Source organism: Tachysurus fulvidraco, chromosome 26, assembly GCF_022655615.1.
Source record: "Tachysurus fulvidraco isolate hzauxx_2018 chromosome 26, HZAU_PFXX_2.0, whole genome shotgun sequence".
Taxonomy (NCBI): domain Eukaryota; kingdom Metazoa; phylum Chordata; class Actinopteri; order Siluriformes; family Bagridae; genus Tachysurus; species Tachysurus fulvidraco.
The window spans coordinates 15,747,663-15,768,307 of NC_062543.1; the positions used below are offsets into that span (position 1 = coordinate 15,747,663).

General features: G+C 41.4%; 1 protein-coding gene and 1 pseudogene across 4 annotated transcripts in view; one reads left to right on the plus strand and one right to left on the minus strand.

Annotated features, from left to right (window-relative positions):
• The window catches only part of LOC113662878 (histo-blood group ABO system transferase-like), a 124,757-nt gene that overhangs the window by 14,184 nt on the left and 89,928 nt on the right, over positions 1 to 20,645 (minus strand). For 2 of the 4 annotated variants that reach the window (XM_047809567.1, XM_047809563.1), the window contains exon 2: positions 1,146 to 1,175. The exons of the other annotated variants lie outside the window; for them this stretch is intronic. In XM_047809567.1, coding sequence (XP_047665523.1) covers positions 1,146 to 1,175 — 30 coding nt within the window. The remainder of the gene's footprint in view (positions 1 to 1,145; positions 1,176 to 20,645) is intronic. 4 annotated transcript variants of the gene reach the window in all.
• Positions 12,047 to 18,861, plus strand: LOC113662879 (annotated as a pseudogene).

Sequence of the window (20,645 nt, forward strand, 5' to 3'; positions counted from 1 at the left end):
AGACCCTGCAGCGGATAGTGAGTACAGCTGAAAAGATCATTGGAGTCTCTCTTAACCCTATCATGGACATTTACACCACACGCTGCATCCGCTAAGCCAACAGTATTGTAGATGACCCCACACACCCCTCACACACTCTTCACCCCACACACCCCTCACACACACCACACACCCCTCACACACTCTTCACCCAACACAAACCTCACACACACTCTTCACCCTACTTCCGTCTGCAAAACAGTACAGAAGCATTCGGGCCTCACGACCAGACTGTGTAACAGTTTCTTCCCACAAGCCATCAGACTCCTTAATAACTGAAACTGAACTGTACTGAGCACAACATACACACACATCATCTTTATGGACTGCACAGACCTACACCAAATACACACACTTTCAAAATACAGCCATCAACCTGTTTACATGCTGTTTTTGCACACTTTTTTGATCTCTGTACACACTGTCTAACATTTCAGTCATTTGCTGTTTTGCACAATACTTTACATTATCTCAGGGACCTGCTGCTATGACACTGTGTTCATTATAGTATTACTGCACACAATATTGTTGAACATACAGTATTTACACTGCACTGTTTCTGTTTATTGTTGTTTGTGTATTGTCTTTTTTGTATTGTCTTTTTTGTATTGTAATTTTTTTGTCCTGCACTGTCTTTTGTCTCTCTTGTCTGTCCTGTACTGCACTGTTTCCACCAGGTTGCATGGTTGCACTTTATGTGGCTAGGACTAACTTACTAAGTCCTTAGCTCTTTCTTTGTTTTATGTATGTCTCATTTCACTGTGTACTGTAACAGCTATATATGGTTGTAATGACAATAAAAGCTTATTGACATGACTTGACATATACAGTACAGATAAATGAGTAACAGTAACACACTGGTGTGTGTGTGTGTACTCACACAGTCAGTCTGCACTCCAACACATGACTGAAAACACAAAACACATCATCTGGGGTTATCACACAGGTACTAGAACATTGATTTGCTTCAGCAAGTGCTTTCATCCAGGTGTCATCCCCAGGATCACTGGGTGAGAACACTGGGTGAGGTGAGAATACCTGCCCCTCGCAGGGAAAAGTACACACAGGGGGTCAGAGTAGGAGCAGATTAGTGCAGCCAAGCTTACCTAAACCAGGAGGAAGTGTAGCTGAAGTAACTGAACCTGATGAGTAACACACACATGTACACACACACACACACACACACACATTCACACACACACATGTGCATGTGATTATTTATAAAACAAAAATATAATTTATTACACAAACAAAAATTTGGAAAAATAAAAGAAAATCCGTGTTTGTTATTAATCTGTCTTTAAAAACACCAGCATAGATATGAACATTTCCAAACATTCTCAGGATTTTTCTGGAGATTTAACCCAAAACATTGTGCCCAACTGAGGGACGCCTCACTGCAAATACAAAATAACCCTCATGCAAATTCTGTATTTAAATGTTTTCTGTGTTTGCTTCCTGTTGACCCTATCGGGTATCAGGCAAATGGAGAGTGTCTGTGTGACACTTATAAGGAAGTCAGCATGTATTCTACAGAAATTAACATTTAAATAACCGGTCTGTCAATCTGGTTCTCAGGGTTTAATGTAGTTACGCATTAAGATTCTTCTCTGTTCTGGCTCCTAAGTGGAGAAATTAACTTCCTCTAGATGTTAGAACCGCTGAGCTGCTGACTGACTTCAAAACCATCGGCGAAGACCTACTTCGTCCTAAATACTAGTACTTGTTTCATTTTAAAAAAAAATGTTTGTTTGTTTTTACTATATTTAGATTTAAATTTGTTCATGAAAATAAATAAATAAATAAATAAATAAATAAATAAATAAATAAATAAATAAATAATAATAATAATAATAATAATAATAATAATAATAATAATAATAAATAATAATAATAATGACATACCCAAGGAGTAAAGCGATGGTAAAAGTAAACAACAGAAATAAATTCTGTTTTGTGTGCATTGTAATTAGAGTTAATAGATAATTAGCAGTAATAGAGTGGTGCGAGAGTTTGTTTGTGTTTGTGAGAGAGAAAGACAGAGGAACAAGAGAAGTGAACTGAAATGTAAAACGCTCTTGTGATTGGCTGTAGTATTGTCTTCAGCTCTGCCCATTTACGAGTGGTTTCCTGTTCCTTTTGTGTTTCATGGTAACTCAGTACTTTTCAGGCATCAGAGCTAGAAAATAAATGAATTATTTTTATTATTCTCATTATTAAAATAAAGTGTAAAATAAAGTGTTTTTCAGTTTCTGAGTCACCACTGAGAGACAGGTCACTCCAGGACCATGGCACTGCTCTTCACAATGCAGTTCCCTGGAGATTGTTTTGTTTATTGGAATCGGTTAATATGGTGTTGTAACACTATCCCTGATGGTTATTTTCTATAATCCTGTTCTATAACCCCAGACAGTTAGTGCTGTCCAGGGTGAAAAGGTGCTACCAGTCAAGATGGCATTTATAAGGCCATAAATCTCAGCAAGCAAAGTTCAACCATCGTTGTGGTTGAATGAAAGAAAATCATGTTCTGCACAACTTAGAAAGTGTGAGCTGTCTGTGTTTGTGTATGTGTGTGAACATGCCTTCACCCTGTAGGAAAGAGTAAGTCCATTTGTACATGATGTTTTTCTTCTCTACAAGAACAACAGATAAAGTATATAAAGTACAGATAAATGAGTAACAGTAACACACTGGTGTGTGTACTCACACAGTTGGTCTGCACTCCAACACATGACTGAAAACACAAAACACATCATCTGGGGTTATCACACACTTACTAGAACATTGATTTGCTCATCTTCAGCAAGTGCTTTCATCCAGGTGTCATCCCCAGGAACACTGGGTGAGAACACTTTACTCAAAAGATTCGGTATTCATGAAAGACAGCAAATCAAATCTATTATTTGACAAATTTATGATTTAAATCTATAATTAAGACAAATAAGGCTATTAGTTGTTGAATTAAGATGAAACCCAGTGTAGAAAACGAATGAGTTTAGTGCAAATAGTGCAAAAGGTAAGCTATAAGGTGCTAATGAAACAATTAACATTACTGCGGAAGCCAGCACATGATGACAAATATTTAGAGACACTTACAGACATATATTTAGTAGAGAGTAGAGTATGCAATATTTGTTTGTTTGTTTGCTTATTTTCAGTTATGAACTACTTTGTGCAACTGAGCTTAATGTTCAGTCCTAACAGCTTCCAAAAGGAAACACAATTGCTTTCAACCTTTGACAGGTGTGTCTGGATTAGTGCTCTCCTGGCTGGCTCACCTGAATCTTTACATGTCACACGAAGGTTCGATGATCAGCAAGTAAACAAACTTTTTAGAATTAGCAAGAAACCTTCTTACAGAGGGAGACCCAAGCAATAAAGAATATCAGTCTTTAGAGCGAACACTGAAATGCATTATCTTTTAATTTGTCTTATTTGTCTCATTTGCCATCTAATACTCCTTATATGTAACTTGGTAGGTTATGCCGGTTAATTGATCAAGGCTTATCAAATAGTCGATATGCAGTACAAAAACTGGTAACATAAAAAAATGAACATAAAAGATACAATTCTATATGTCATATTGTCTATAGCCTGTTGTGTGTACAGAGCTTCATTTCCTTTAGCTCTTCTTTTGTTCAGGCGATGATATCCATCCATCCATCCATCCATTTTCTACCACTTATCTGGGGCCGGGATAAGGTTTGAGGAAGCCAACAGGACAACATTATCTGCAAAAAGAGAGACAAAATCCCGTGGTCCCCAAACCGGACTCCCTCCGGCCCCTGACTGCGCCTAGAAATCCTTTCCATATAAATAATGAACAGGACCGGTGGCAAAGGGCCTGCACTGGGAACAAGTCTGACTTACTGCCGGCAATGCGAACCAAACTCCTGCTCCGGTCATTTAGGGACCGGACAGCCCTTAACAGATGGCCCCGGACCCCATACTCCCTGAGCACCCCCCACAGGTCACCACAAGGTACACAGTCGAATGCCTTCTCCAGATCCACAAAGCACGTGGACTGGTTGGGCAAACTCCCATGAACCCTCCAGCAGTCTGGCGAGGGTATAGAGATGGTCCAGTGTTCCACGACTGGGACGAAACCCGCATTATTCCTCCTGCATCTGAGGTTTGGCTATCGGCCGAATTCTCCTCTCCAGAACCCTGGCATAGACTTTAGGCACTGTCCAAAACCACCATGCAATGTTGCAGAGGCGTGTCAACCAAAACAGCCCCACAACATCCAGAGACTTGAGTCACTATGGGCGAATCTCATCCACCCTGGTGCCTTGCCACTGAGGAGCTTCTCAACTACCTCAGTGACCTCAGCTTAGGGGGATCGACGAGTCCACAACTGAGCCCTCAGCCTCTGCTTCCTCAGTGGAAGACATGTCGGTGTGGTTGAGGAGAACCTCGAAGTACTCCTTCCACTGTCCGAGAATGTCCCCGGTCGAAGTCAGCAGATTCCCACTACCACTGTAAACAGTGAGCAGGGCACTGCTTCCCTCTGCTGAGGCGCTGGACGGTTTGCCAGAATTTCTTCGAGGCTGACCAATAGTCCTTCTCCATGGCCTCACCGAACTTCTCCCAAACCCGAGTTTTTGCCTCCGCAACCAGGCTCGATAGGACTCCTTCTTCAGCTTGATGGCATCCCATACATCCAGGGTCCACCACCGGGTTCGGGGATTGCCGCCATGACAGGCACCGGAGACCTTACAGCCACAGCTCCAAACAGCTGCGTCAACAATAGAAGTGGAGAACATGCTCTACTCGGACTCAATGTCTCCAACCTCCCTTGGGATGTGGTTGAAACTCTGCCAGAGGTGGGAGTTGAAGATCTCTCTGACAGGAGACTCTGCCAAACGTTCCCAGCAGACCTCCACAGTACGCTTGGGTCTGCCAAGTCTGTCCAACTTCCTCCCCTGCCATCGGATCCAACTCATCATCAGGTGGTGATCAGTTGACAGCTCCACCCCTCTCTTTACCCAAGTGTCCAAGACATATGACTGGAGGTCAGATGAAACAACCACAAAGTCGATCATTGACCTCCAACCTAGGGTGTCCTGGTGCCACGTGCACTGATGGACACCCTTATACTTGAACATGGTGTTCGTTATGGACAAACTGTGACTAGCACAGAAGTCCAATAACAGAACACCAGGTGCCCATGTGAGTGCTGAAGTCCCCCAGTAGACCAACTGAGTCCCGGTCAGAGCACTTTCCATCACCCTCCTAGAGATGCCAAGAAGGTCGGGTACTCCACACTGCTATTTGGCCCGTAAGCGCAAATAACAGTGAGAGACCTATCCCCGACCCGAAGGCGCAGGGAAACGACCCTCTCATTCACCAGGGTGAACTCCAACACATGGTGGCTGAGCTGGGGGGCTATGAGCAGGCCCACATCAGCCCGCCGCCTCTCACCGTGGGCAACTCGAGAGTAGTAAAGAGTCCAGCCTCTCTTGAAGAGTTGGGTTCCAGAGCCCAAGCTGTGCATGGAGGCGAGCCCAACTATCTCTATTCGGTATCTCTCAACCTCCCGCACGAGGTCAGGCTCCTCCCCCCCAGCGTGGTGACATTCCATGTCCCTAGAGCCATATTCCATATTCCCCGCCTTCGACTGCCACCCATTCCACAATGCACTGGCCCCTTACGGTTCCTCCTGCAGGTGGTGGGCCCACTGGAGATCGGCCCCACATCACTCCTTCGGGTTGAGCCCGGCCAGGCCCTGTGGAATAAGACCTGGCCACCAGGCCTGAATCCAGGGTGGGGCCCCGGTTACGCCATACCGAGCGACGTCACGGACCTTGTTGTTGAATTTCTAATGAGGGGTGCTTGAAGCTATGATAATCGCTTTGAATTCATTTTCATTCATTTTCTTTGCCTTTATTAAGTGCTTACTGCCTCCATCACCTACAAACTGCTTATGTTAACTCAAATGCAAATAGGTATTTAATAGTTCTATACATTAGCTTCAGCTACTGTGCTACACAGCTGTATGTGCACACTTCATGAATGCTGTTGAATAATTCCTCCAAAGCTCTTTCTGCAAGAGATGTTATACAAAGGCGTCTTTCAGAAGTGTCATTTAAGCATAAAGTGGGATCGGTTTAGGTGTAGCAGTTTCTATCAAAAACAGAAGGAGGGCATATTTTTTATTTTAAAAAATACCTTAACGCAATTCTCGATATACATGCTTCCATTAGGGAACATCATTAGAATACATGCGATTAGTTTCAACTGCTATGCTGATGACATACAGTTATATATCTCATCAAAACCAGATGAAATAGCCAAAATGTCCATATTAACTCAATGCCTTAGAGAGATATAAGACTGGATGAGTTGCAATTTTCTGTTGTTAAACTCTGATAAGACAGAAATACTACTTATAGGTCCAAAAACCAGCACACAGAAACTCTCACAATTTAACTTCCATTTAGAGGGATGTACTGTTTCTAGTAGCTTGACAGCGAAAGACCTCGGTGTTTATTAGACAGTAACTTGTCTTTTGAAAATCATATCACCCATACCACAAAAACAGCCTTCTTTCACCTTAGAAATATTGCCAAGCTGAGAAACATCCTGTCTGTATCTGATGCTGAGAAGCTAGTTCATGCCTTCATGACCTCTAGACTGGACTATTGTAATGTGTTACTAGATGGTTGTCCTGCATCTTTAATAAATAGGCTTCAGTTAGTCCAAAATGCAGCTGCCAGAGTTCTCAATAGGACAAGAAAATATGATCACATAATCCCAATTTTATCATCTCTACACTGGCTACCTGTTAAGTTTAGAATTGATTACAAACTGCTGCTACTCACTTACAAGGCTCTTAATGGTTTAGCTCCCATGTATCTAGCTAGTCTTCTAACACGTTACAATCCTTCACGCTCTCTGAGATCACAAAACTCAGGACTTTACAACTCCAGCTCGATTTCTTTACCAAGTATGCGGTCGCTGTTCCTACTCCCAATCTGAAGTCATGTACTGTGTGGCTAAAGCTCTTTGGGAGAATTTCATAGTCCCATATGCTATCCCTGAAAAGTGACCAGGGAGCTGACTTTGAGTCAGAGACTATTAAAGAGCTTTGTCAACTGATGGGAATTCATAAGATCAGAACAATTCCATTTGGTAAAGTTAAAGAACCTGAACACAGCTGTTGTTTTTATTTCACTACAAATAAACAGATTGTGGGAAATTTTAACAGTGTTTTTGAATAATCCTCAAATATAGCTTTAAGACTGCACACAAAGGTAGACTGAGGAACCTTCAGTTATTCTGTGAAGACATTTGATCATAACATCGCTAACAGGGAAGATTCTGGACATTTAACAGCTTTTAGCTTAGTGTAACTATATAACAAGTGTAGCAGAGTGAATGAGACTAATTGCTTGTTGGGTCACGTGATAAGTGAATAAATTATATAAAGGCAAGTTTTGTGTTAACTGGCTATGCGTCATTGCTGGCACCGCCCTCTCGTGGGACCCCATTCATTGTTTCCCCCCAGGACAATATTGTCCCGCTGTTGTTGGTGTGGGCTGTCTGCTATCTCAGTGTGGGTTGGCATCCAGTTTGTAAACCAGAAAAGTCAGTCTAGTGAAAATGATTGCGTTTAGTGAGAGTTATAACTGCTAATCGCTGGTTGATCTGGTTGACCAACCACTTTCTGAGGGATGAGAGAGTCAAGTCCATGGGTATGACCACGCTGCTGTTTTGCCTCTGAGAATAACTTTGTGGGTCGCTCTGACTCCAACTCGCCACAACGGGGCTTCACGCTGTGTACCGGTATTTTAGTCGGCAGCTCCGTGTTTGTTTTACGTCAACTCTTCCCTCTACTGTGGCGTTCAACCACAAGTCACGTAGTCGATGTCTTAGTTTTGTTGTTTTTATTTATTTGATGTTACTTGTTTTAGCACTGCTCTCTGTGTATTTTGTTTGTTTGAAGTATGCACTATTAAATTTGTATGTACAAAATCTGTATTAGTGATAGTAAAATCTAGTAAATCTGCATGTACTAACTATCGTCAATCGATACCACCTCATACTGTCATTAAGTAGGTCTTTTGCCCCTCTGAGTCGGGGCTATTTGGTTTCATTACTGATTAGTTTTGTTATTTTGTTTGACTTGTATTGTGAGTATTTCAGATAAATCGAGAGGAAGTTTTGTTTTGGAATGTTGATTTGTCTTTGCATTTAATTCTTTTTGTTTGAGTTTACTTTTGATATACTTGTGTTATACTTGTGTTTGGTGGGTCGTCTTCGAGGGGGAGGAAATAATTGCTGTACCTATTGGGGGTGGCTTTTACACTGTGTGCTGTGTTTGATGTGTAACTTCCACACGTGTGAGTTGTGTAGCTTGACACTGTGCTGTAACTGGGTCATGGGTTATCTCCTCTTGATCTTGAAAGGCCTGGGGTCTCATTTATAAAACTGTGCGTATGATCCCTACTAAATGTTTACGTACGCCCAAAAGCCAAAAATGGCGTACGCCAAAAAAAATCCGATTTATAAAACCGTGCGTACGCACACCTGTAAGCAATGTTCCCTTTGTAAATCACAGATCACCCGCAGATGTGCGTACGTGAACCAGCCTCAAATCCCGCCCTGTACACGGCCATTTTTAACCATAAATAGTCAATGCAAATCACTGCGTGGGCACGAGAGTGGACCTTGTTATAATGAGTTTCCTCTGCACTCTGCGTGTTTAAGGTGAGGAGCCAGCGTCTCAGGGGTAGCCACTGTCGCCTGCAGGTTATAATTATATTTTATAGTATATTTTATAGTATAGTATATTTTATAGTATATTTTATAGTATATATATATTTTTATAGTATATATATATATATATATATATATATCGTATAATTATACATAAAAGCAACATTGTCATAATTATATTAAAAACAAAATTGTTACATTTTCTACTTTTTAATATTGTTAAACTCACCAAGAAGCCAGCCATCACGTACTACGCCTGAATTTAGTCTGTTCCCTACACTGTTTTGTGTCAAGATAAAGGAATCGTGTGTTGAACCAACTATTTGCTTTAGAATGCACATGCTTTCTATTAACATAAGCAGATTCATTTTCAGATGGTGCCCTTATAGCAACATGAGCGCAGTCAATTGCGTCGATTACATTTGGGAAACCAGACATTGCTGCAAATTGCATTTTAATTTCGGCCTGTTCTCGCACAGTGTATGGGAACCTGATGTATCGACTACCCATATTAAGTATACCATTCAAAACGACAGTTATTATGGCACTCAGGGACGGCTGTGATATACCAGATCTATAGGGTGAGATGATAGATTCCAATAGAATTATTTCATATACAAAAAAGGTCTTAGACACAAAGTTGAGGATTACTTATAGTTTTTTTTATATATAAATAATTTACCTGTCTGCCAATTCCCGCTGGAATCAGCCGGTTGCCAAAAACACCAGAGTGGTGAGGACTTGTATTTGGACTGGGATGGCATGGTTCCTGCGTGTTGCCCTCTCTAATACTGGAACAAATTCAACACATAGATCTAAGAGCACAGCTCTAGGGAATCTAAATCGGCTTATTAGCCAGTCATCATAATGGGCCAGGAAAATATCATGGTCCCTGAAAACTCGTTCTCTCCTTATTCTGCCATTGGTGTAATCCTCCAACAGTGCCAGCAGTGCCATCATGAAGCATTACATACCCGGGTCACCGGAGGATTTATATGTTTCTAGCAATTAGACTGATCGTTAACACCTTGACAAAATCACAGAATTAATTTGTGGGCGAAAATTTAAGACGAAAATGTTATACTGAACACATGCTTCTTCATGACGGTTTTGTAAGGAACACCATAACAGTTAGGAATGATGATGAGTAGCGATTGTGCTTCATGACTGTATTTGCAGACTTTGACATTTTATGATATTTGTAAATTAAGGGAAATATTTAGTTTTTACACTGTGCTCTGCAGTTCTCTAATAAAAGGGTATTTCATGCTATTCTGTATCACATGTAGTCGCGCCATCTCCTCCTGCGCTCCCGTTGTGGACAATGTGACTGTAAGGCAGCGCTGAGTATCTATTTCATTCATTCTTCTTCTACCGCTTATCCGAACTACTCGGGTCACAGGGAGCCTGTGCCTATACTCAGGCGTCATTGGGCATCAAGGCAGGATACACCCTGGACGGAGTAGCGCTGATTATTATTATTATTATCATTATTATTATTATTATTATTATTATTATTATTATTATTATTATTATTATATTTTTAATACATTTTGAATTACGTTTGGATTTTACTAGACGTATATAGCCTAAAACGATCAGCACAAATAACTGTTGGATTTAATCTTCATGATAATGTGGATATAACGTATGAAATGGAGTGAAAATTAAATGTCATTAATTCTTATAATTGTTCTTCTCGCATGAATTTTCTACAATCTAAACTTCAGTTCACGACCTCACCATCTGTGTCGCCAATTCCCTTTGTCTCCAGAATGTGCGTACGCACGTCTCAATGTTTGCTTAAAGGTGCGCACATTTTCCCGTCAAGTTTGTTTTTTATAGATCACAACCATTGCGCGAAAACTGGCGTACGCACGTTTTGTGTGTATGCACACTTTATAAATGAGACCCCTGGTTATTTTAAGTATATGTTTTGTGTTCTGTCCATTTGATTTTGTGTTTAGTGACTGAAGATTTTCCATTTTCTTTTGAGAATCTTAATCCTCACAACTGTAAAAATAAAGATTTATTGTGTTATTCTCGTGCCCTCATCTCTTGCTCACCATTAGGTAACGAACCTGTTTCCTTTTGGGACTTTTCCCCTCATAAGGGGTGGCGTAGTCGAATGTTGTGCCCCTAGGGGCCTTTTGTGGCGTTTTATAATGCTCAAACTTAGAATTGTTACATTCTGTCCCCTACCGCTCTGCTACACAATCATTAGCAAAATTATGTCACATTATCTTTGTGAATATGATTTAGAAATCTTGTGAAGTTAGCTTACTTTATAAGCTTTTATAAATGATATTTTACAGGGCTCTCAAGTTTTAAAGACAGGCAAGCATACCGCCCCCCACCTAAAAAAAACAAAACAAAATAAGAATGGGGGGGGGGGTGGTGGTGGTGTTGTATTTGGTAAGGATCACTTACCGCAATTTAATTGAATAAATATAATTTCCATTTATTAATTTGTGTGTGTGTGTGTGTGTGTGTGTGTGAGAGAGAGAGAGAGAGAGAGAGAGAGAGAGAGAGAGAGAGAGAGAGATTATGACTGGTGTTGTTTATTGTAAGTGTTTCTTGAATTTTTGGACTCCTTTATCATTTGTAATGTTGCTCTTATTTAAAACTGTTCGGCTCAAGCCCAGCCATTTTTAGGGTCATGATTGAGGACAATGTCCCGTCCAGAGACAAGCTGTTTCAACTGACCATCGAAAATACCCTCTCTAATGAATGTTTTTTTTTTATTATTATTGGTTGTTGCATTAAATGTTATCCATATACTATAGTGCTATTTTCTGATTGGCTATTGTGCAGCCTTTTTTTTGATTGGCTGATAAGTGTCAGGCGTCGTGGTAACGAAACCCCTGGAATTTAGTGAATGCCCACACTTTGATTACTGCCCTGTTCCATAGAGACAGCGGTGTGGACATATTAAATATGTGATAAATAGTCAAAAAGATTTTCTGCGTGAGAAATACGATGTGTGGCGGGAGAGCGTGAAAAAAACCCGAAATGAGTGACTGTCACTCTCAATGACACTTGACAGCCCTGTGTTTAACCCGTTACTGTCGGACTAGCTAATGTTAGCTAATGTTATGACGTTTGTGTTGTCCTGTAAGGACTTTAATGTTTAAATATTTGCTTTAAATATTTTTGATAAATATTCTTCTATAAAAAATGTAAAGTTTATAATTACTTTATCTACTTAATTTGTAAAAATATATTGTTCGTTTTATGCGATGTCACTTCCGGTTTTGCTACTTCCTGTTTCGTCACTTCCGGTTAGCGCTCAGTTCTCAATCTTGCAATGACGGGCATGGCGTGCTCTTTATAGTATCCAGCGCATCCACTAAAAGCATCATAGAGGCAATGCCGTAAGTTAATTAATACGATATCACACATGTTAAAGATCATATATTAGAGATTATTTGTTCTAAAAGGCGATGTTTTATGTGCCATTAAAAATGGTTGTAACCACCCTGTTTAATGCTAATAGCAAATAGTAGTTTGTCTTTGTTAATTTATAATGCAATGTTAGCCAAGACTCTGAATATTGTTGTTTTGTCTTATTACAGTTTTCACCGTACAATGTAATTGAGAGAGTGACAGTAAATGGTAAATCCTCTGTCTTCATTGGCTACGGTTTAACTCTGTGTTTAGTCAGCGTTCCAACACACTGCACGAGAACACTACAGTGAAAAGGCATAATTTGATGCTAAAGTGGTTAAGATGGCTACGATCAGCAAGATGTCTTTCTGCAGTGCAAGAAGTGGCAAGTCATCTTCTTCATCAGCGAGCGTGGCCCATGCACGGGCCAGAGCTGAGACCGCCAAAGTGAGAGCATCATATGCTAGCCAGGAGGCTAAACTTAAAATGGAAAAGGACACAAGGGAAGCTCAAAGTCAGATGGAAACAGTAAGATTATACACTGAGTTGGAAGTGTTAACACTGCAACGAGAAGCTGATGCAGCCGAAGTAGAGGCACTGAATGGATGCTGGATTAGCAGAGCATGCAGTAGAAAGGGGTGGATCTGTAGCAGAGGAAGCTAAAATTGAACGCACCAGTAAATATGTAAATTTTCAAAATAACCTTCAGGATCATTCTCCACCTCCACTTCTATTACCTTTGTCCGTCACTCCTCCATTTCAAGCTGGCTCAAATAACAGCTTTGTAACATTGAGTTTAGCTGTGAAAGATACCTCACATGCTCAATCTATCAAACATAAGCCAAAGTCTCAAAAAGCTGACAGTATACACTTACCTGCAACAAACCTATCTAATCTGTCTGAAGGTGTGATTAAGTCCGAAGTTGGGAGGACCAGCCCCATCATGAATGTACCTGTTAAGCCTTGTGTCCCTCAATACATTCCTCCGTCTAGCACGCCACATCAGGTAGAGTCTCTGGCACAGTATTTAGCCAGACGAGACCTTGTTAGTTCAGGGCTTTACCTATTTGATGATAAGCCTGAAAACTATCGGTCATGGTATTCCTCATTCACCAGTGCTGCTCGTGAAGTTCACCTCACAGCAACCCAGGAACTGGACCTCATGACTAAATGGCTAGGAAAAGAATCTGGCCGCTCAGTGCACGTCAGTAACCCCGGTCTTGCTTTACACAAAGCATGGGAGAGACTACATGAGTGCTATGCTGCACCAGAAATCATCGAAAGGTCATTGTTTTAGAGATTGGACAGTTTTCCTAGGATTTCAGTTAAAGACCACATCAAATTACGTGAACTAGCGGATTTGCTTATGGAAATCCAAGGTGCTAAAGAGGATGGTTATCTCACAGGTCTGTCATACCTTGATACTTCACGTGGAATTGCACCAGTTGTAGATAAGCTCCCATATGGGCTTCAAGACAAGTGGGTGACTTCCGGGTCATGCTAGAAAGAACAAAATTATGGGCGCTTTCCTCCCTTTGAGTATTTCTGCAACTTTGTGTGCTTTGAAGCAAGGAGCGAAACGACCCTAGCTTTATGCATCAAAGCAGTGCTACAACAACTGCAATACCAGACAGAACCATTGTGAAGAGTTTCCAAACTAACAAAGCCATCACAGTTCACAAAACAGATGTGCGTGCAGCCAGTGACGACCCTAACAAAATCTGTCCATTACACAACAAACCACACCCCTTGAAAAAATGCAGGACATTCAGAAACAAACTCTTAGACGAAAGAAAGGCCTTTCTCAAAGAGCAAAGCATATGATTCAAATGCTGTTCTTCAGTTTCTCACCTCACCAAGGAATGTAAGTCTTACGTAAAATGCTCTGAATGCGGTAGCACCAATCACGATGCGGCCATGCACCCTGGCCCATCACCACAAGTAGTCAAGACTCCATCACCGTCACAAGAGAATGGCGGGGAGGAAGATGATAACTTTAACCAGGCCGTTGTCAGTATAAGCTGTACAGAAGTTTGTGGTCCAGGTCAGTGGAGCCGCTCATGCTCAAAAATCTGCCTCGTAATGCTGTTCCCAAAGGGTTCCAAGGACATAGCCATCAAAGCCTATGTAATTCTGGACGACCAGAGCAATCGTTCATTAGCCAGACCAGAATTCTTCGAGCAGTTCAATGTGGAGAGTGAACAATTCTCGTATCGTCTCAGAACCTGCTCTGGCATAATCGAAACATCTGGCAAGAAAGCTGAAGGATTCCAGGTTGAGTCCCTGGATGGAAAGGTTCTCATCTCTCTTCCACCACTTATTGAGTGTCATGAGATCATGAACAATCGTGCTGAGATTCCTACGCCAAGTGCAGTTCTTTCCCAGCCTCATCTCCGTCACATAGCCAAGCACATTCCAGAACTAGAACCGAAAGCAGAAATACTTTTGCTATTGGGGAGAGACGTGATAAGGGCTCACAAGGTCAGGCAGCAGGTCAACGGACCAAACAACGCCCCTTTTGCCCAATGACTGGACCTGTGCTGGGTAGTAATAGAAGTGTGCCTAGGTAATGCACATAGGCCAACGGTCAACACATTCAAGACCAATGTGCTAGAAAGTTATATTCAATTTTTTTTCCCAAAGTGGGAACACATCCACCAAATCAACTGAGAAGACACTTGGAGAGACAGTGTTCAGAGGAACCGAGGACGACAGCAAACCTGCTCCATCTGTTGAGGACATAGCCTTTCTAAAAGTAATGGACACAAGCGTCTATAGAAGCGATGATGACAGCTGGGTGGCCCCCCTACCGTTTAGAGAACCACACAAGCCATTGCCAAACAATAAGGAGCAAGTCGTTAATCGTTTAACAAGTCTGCAACAAACTCAGAAAAGAAAACCTGAGATGCAGCAACAGTATGTGGAATTCATGGAAAGGATCTTTAACAATGGACATGCTGAGGTAGCGCCACCACTGAAAGAAGGGGATGAATGCTGGTACCTTCCTACATTCGGGGGTTTATCATCCCCAAAAACCCAATCAGATCAGGGTGGTCTTTGATTCCAGTGCTCGATACTCCGGCATCTCTCTCAATGATGTGCTCCTCACAGGGCCCGACCTCAATAACTCTCTTGTTGGCGTCCTGCTACGCTTTCGGAAAGAGAAGGTTGCAATCCTAGCGGACATTCAGCAGATGTTCCATTGTTTCTTGGTGCATGAAGATCATCGTAACTTTCTCCTTTTTCTATGGCACAAGGACAATGATGTGAACAAGGAAATTATTGAGTATCGAATGAAGGTCCATGTCTTCGGTAATCGACCATCTCCTGCTGTGGCCATTTATGGACTGCGGAGAGCCATCAGAGAAGGTGCACAGGAGCATGGTGCCGATACAGTCAAGTTCGTGGAGAGACATTTCTATGTTGATGATTGTTTATCTGTACCATCCGAAGCTGAGGCAATTGACTTGCTCCAAAGAACACAGGCCTCACTAGCTGAGTCAAGCCTCTGTTTGCACAAGTTTGCATCGAACTCTCAGACAGTTATGGAAGCTTTTCCGCCAGAAGATTGTGCCCCAGTAATCAAGGACCTAGACCTGAGTGGAGAAACTTCGCCCACACAACGGAGTTTAGGTCTGCTATGGGAGATCACGACCGACACATTCGCTTACTCTGCATCGACAATTACCAAACCAGTCACCCGGCGTGGTGTCCTCTCCACTGTACAGTGTTTTTGATCCTTCGGGTCTGCTGGCACCCGTCACGATCCAGGGAAGAGCCCTTCTCAGAGAACTTACCTCTGAACAGCCTGACTGGGACACACCTCTCTCTGAGAAAAAAATTAAGCAAATGGCAAGCCTGGAAAGATTCTCTCCAAGACCTAGATCAGCTCCATGTTCCACATACATACACAACAACCTCACTAGTGTTTTTTTTTGTGTGTATTCTCAGATGCATCTACCAAGGCCATAGGTGCTGTGGCATATCTGAAAGCACTTCAGAAAGATGGGCAAGTAGAAGTAGGATTCGTCATGGGCAAGGCAAAATTAGCACCCCTGTCTGAACCTACAATCCCAAGGCTCAAGCTCTGCGCTGCTGTCTTAGCAGTAGAGATGGCAGATCTCATTAAGGATGAGCTGGATCTGGAGCTAAATTATATAAAGTTCTTTACCGACAGCAAAGTGGTGCTCGGCTACATTTACAATGAGTCAAAATGATTCTATGTGTATGTCCACAACAGAGTTCAACGCATCCATCAGTCTTCGAAACCTGAGCAGTGGCACTATGTGCGCACAGAAGAAAACCCTGCAGATCATGCATCACGATTTTTACCTGCACTATGCTTGGCAAAGAGTTCATGGTTTTCAGGTCCCTCCTTCCTGCGTCAGCCACCTCCAAAAAAGACACAAACAACTGAGATGTTCGAACTAATTGAACCCGAAAATGAGAATCAGTAATACGACCGCAAGTACAAACATGTTACTAACCTGAAAGAACCAGAGTTTAACTCTAACCAATTCAAACGGTTCTCCACCTTCACCTCTCTATTAAGAGGAATATTATTTTTAGTTCACATGGTAAAATCCTACAATCACACCAACCAACACAGCAAATGCAAAGGTTGGCACAGATGTGACTTACCCCGTACTCCAGATGAAATTAACCAAGCAAGGAATGTTATCCTTAAAGCAACACAAAGGGCTACATTTGCAAAAGAACTGATGGCCCTCCAAGGTAACCAAGCCGTACCCAAAAGTAGTCACTTAAGGAAACTCAGTCCAATCTTGGAGGACAACTTAATTTGTGTTGGAGGACAACTAAAGTACTCTGAGCTTGCAACTACAGAAAAGAAACCAATAATTCTCCCCAAAGATAGCCACATATCATTACTGCTCATTCGACATCACGATGAGCAAGTGAAACATCAAGGCCGTCAACTGCCAGAAGGAGCTATCAGAGCAGCAGGACTGTGGATCCTGGGAGGCAAGTCACTTATTAATTCAGTACTTCACAAATGCATAACCTGTCGCAAAGTTGGAAGAACAACATGTCAAACCTGCCACCTGAACGTCTAAAGGTCTGCCCTTCCTTTACATATGTGGGGCTCGACGTATTTGGACCCTGGTCTGTCACAAGCAGACGCACCAGAGGAGGACAGGCGGTGAGCAAGCGGTGGGCCATCATGTTCTGCTGCATGAGTTCAAGAGCAGTCCTCATCGAGGTCGTTGAATCAATGGACACGTCGAGTTGCATAAATGCTCTCAGGCGCTTCTTTGCACTCAGAGGCCCTGTGAAACCACCGCATTCCGATTGCGGTACCAATTTCATTGGAACGTGTAAGGAGCTCGGAATGGACAAAGTGGTGCAGAAGTACCTCAGCGAGCAAGGATGCAGCTGGGAATTCAACCCACCTCATAGTTCTCACATGGGAGGCTCGTGGGAGCGCCTGATAGGCATTGCCAGAAGAATCCTAGATTCAATGTTTCTCCAGCTGAAAACACGTTTAACCCACAAAGTTCTTTGCACACTAATGGCAGAAGTTACTGCTATCATAAATGCACGACCACTCCTACCCCTGTCTGCAGACCCAGAACAGCCATTCATACTTTCACCATCAATGCTCCTCACACAGAAGACAGGAGTTCCGCCTCCTCCCGGAGACTTTACGGACAAGGACTTGTACGCAAAACAATGGAGACAAGTTCAGGCTCTCGCAAGCCAGTTCTGGACCCGCTGGAGACGGGAATATTTACCTTGCTTATAACACAGGCCAAAATGGACGGTACCTCGCAGAAACCTACAAGTGGGAGATCTGGTTCTGCTCAGCGACAAGCAGACATCTCGCAACTGTTGGGCCATGGCCAGAATTTCAGCCATATTTCCTGGAAAGGATGGCCATGTAAGAAAGGTTGAAGTCACCACGACTGACCAAGGCAATATAAAAACCTTTCTAAGGCCAATTGTAGAGGTCGTCCTTCTTCTACCGAAAGACTGATCTAGGGACTAAGGTTTAGCACTCTTACAAGTTCATAGTGACCTTACATAGGTCAGGCGGGGAGTGTGTTGTCCTGTAAGGACTTTAATGTTTAAATATTTGCTTTAAATATTCTTCTATAAATATTCTTCCTGTTTCGTCACTTCCGGTTAGCGCTCAGTTCTCAATCTTGCAATGAAACCGGCATGGTGTGCACTTTATAGTATCCAGCGCATCCACTAAAAGCATCATAGAGGCAATGCCGTAAGTTAATTAATACGATATCACACATGTTAAAGATCATATATTAGGGATTATTTGTTCTAAAAGGCGATGTTTTATGTGCCAATAAAAATGGTTGTAACCACCCTGTTTAAGCTTTAGCGATGCTAATAGCAAATAGTAGTTTGTCTTTGTTAATTTATAATGCAATGTTAGCCAAGACTCTGAATATTGTTGTTTTGTCTTATTACAGTTTTCACCGTACAATGTAAATGAGAGCGTGACAGTAAATGGTAAATCTTACTACGACTCTGTCTTCATTGGCTACGGTTTAACTCTGTGTTTAGTCAGCGTTCCAACACACTGCACAAGAACACTACAACGTTGTTGACGTGTCCGGTCATTTTAAATCAGTGGAATTAAACAATCTTGCTCCATTGTTAGTAAAACAAAATATGTGCATGATGATGAAATGTTGCATGTTCCAGAGAGTGGAGATATCCGCTCTGGTGTATCTGTGAAATAAGCAGAACAGAACAGAAGAGATATTAAATGACTGTTTTTGTTGTTTTTATAACTTGAGAAATCATGTTATTTTGAATCAAATAATTTTTATTACTCTGTCGCATGCATTAGATAGGGCATATGGTTCAGGTGTTGAAAATAGCTATATAATAATAATAATAATAAATAAATAAAGTTGTGTAAACTTTAGGTATAAACAATCTGATACGAATAAGGATTCTGGAACTGCATTATACCCCATTATGCTGGTGAATTTTTGGGAATTAAAATCGGAAAATTATTTAAATAAATTATTCTTTAATTATACTTTAAATTATACAAAATAACTCATTTTTCTGAAGTAATTATTTCTGTATCTAATGTGGATTATATACGTGAGTCAGTATGTCGGAAAAATGCTGTAAGTTTGTGTGTGATTTACAACCAAATTCAGCAGAATTCAATTTGCATTTTTTTCTCTTTTTCCACAGGGTGAGTGCAAAAAAAAAAGTTTGGAAAAAATTCCAGGAGGAATATTACACAAATTACACAAATCAATATCCCACACTTTTAAATTCATGCAAAAAACTTTCAAATACAATCATTACATTTCAAGTTAGCCCTTTACCTGATAGGAGGTTTTACTTTCTTGGCAAAAAGGCAACTCGAATAACTCAAATATATCCTTTTAAATAAATAACAAAAAACAAGTCAAGAAGCTTTTATTGTCATTTCAACCATATATAGCTGTTGCAGTACACAGTGAAATGAGACAACATTTCTCCAGGATCAAGGTGCTCCATAAAACAAAGACAGGGCTAAGGACATGTAAGTTACAGTAGTCCTAGACACATAAAGTGCAACTGTGCAACCTGGTGCAAACAGTGCAGGACAAGACAGACAAGACAGCTCAGGACAAAAGACAGTGTAGACAAAAAGTTACAAGACAATACAAAAAGTACAAAAAATACAATACACAAGACAATAAACAGTTACAGAAACAGCGCTGACCGACCAGTGTAAATACTGTATGTGAATACTGAATGTTCAAACAATATTTCGTGCAGTAACATTAGAATGAACACAGTTTCTTAGCAGCAGATCCTTGAGATAATATATAGAATTGTGCAAAAACGGTCTAAATGTTGGACGGTTTGTGCAAAACAGCAGAAAAGTGTGCAAAACAGCAGGGAAACAGTTTGATGTATTGTAAGCAGCATGTAAACAGTTTGATGTGTCAGTGTGTGTGTTTTTGAGGTTCTGTGCAGTCCATACAGATGATGTGTGTGTATGTTGTGCTCAGTATAGTACAGTTCAGTTATTGAGAAGTCTGATGGCTTGTGGGAAGAAACTGTTACACAGTCTGTTCGAATGCTTTGGTACCTTTTTCCAGACGGCAGGAGGGTGAAGAGTGTGTGTGAGGTGTGTGTGGGGTCATACACAATGCTTTTGGCTTTGCGGATGCAGCGTGTGGTGTAAGTGTCCACGATAGAGGAAAGAGAGACCCCAATGATCTTCTCCGCTGTCCTCACTATCCACTGCAGGGTTTTAGACATGTCAATTCTAAAGTAATATTCTACATAATTTCACTTTTTCTTCTGATTTTTCATAAGCTTGAAAAAAATGTTTTGGGTACGTTAACTTGAAGTGGGATTATATACAGCAGTTTTGTGTGTTGAAAAGAACCCTATCCCATCTTTTAGCCCATTTTTTACTTACTTTTTCGCAGCAGTTTTTGTTTTCTCAAAAGTATCCGGTGACATGCAGCACACTTTTGTGTTTTTGTGCAATGAGCCAT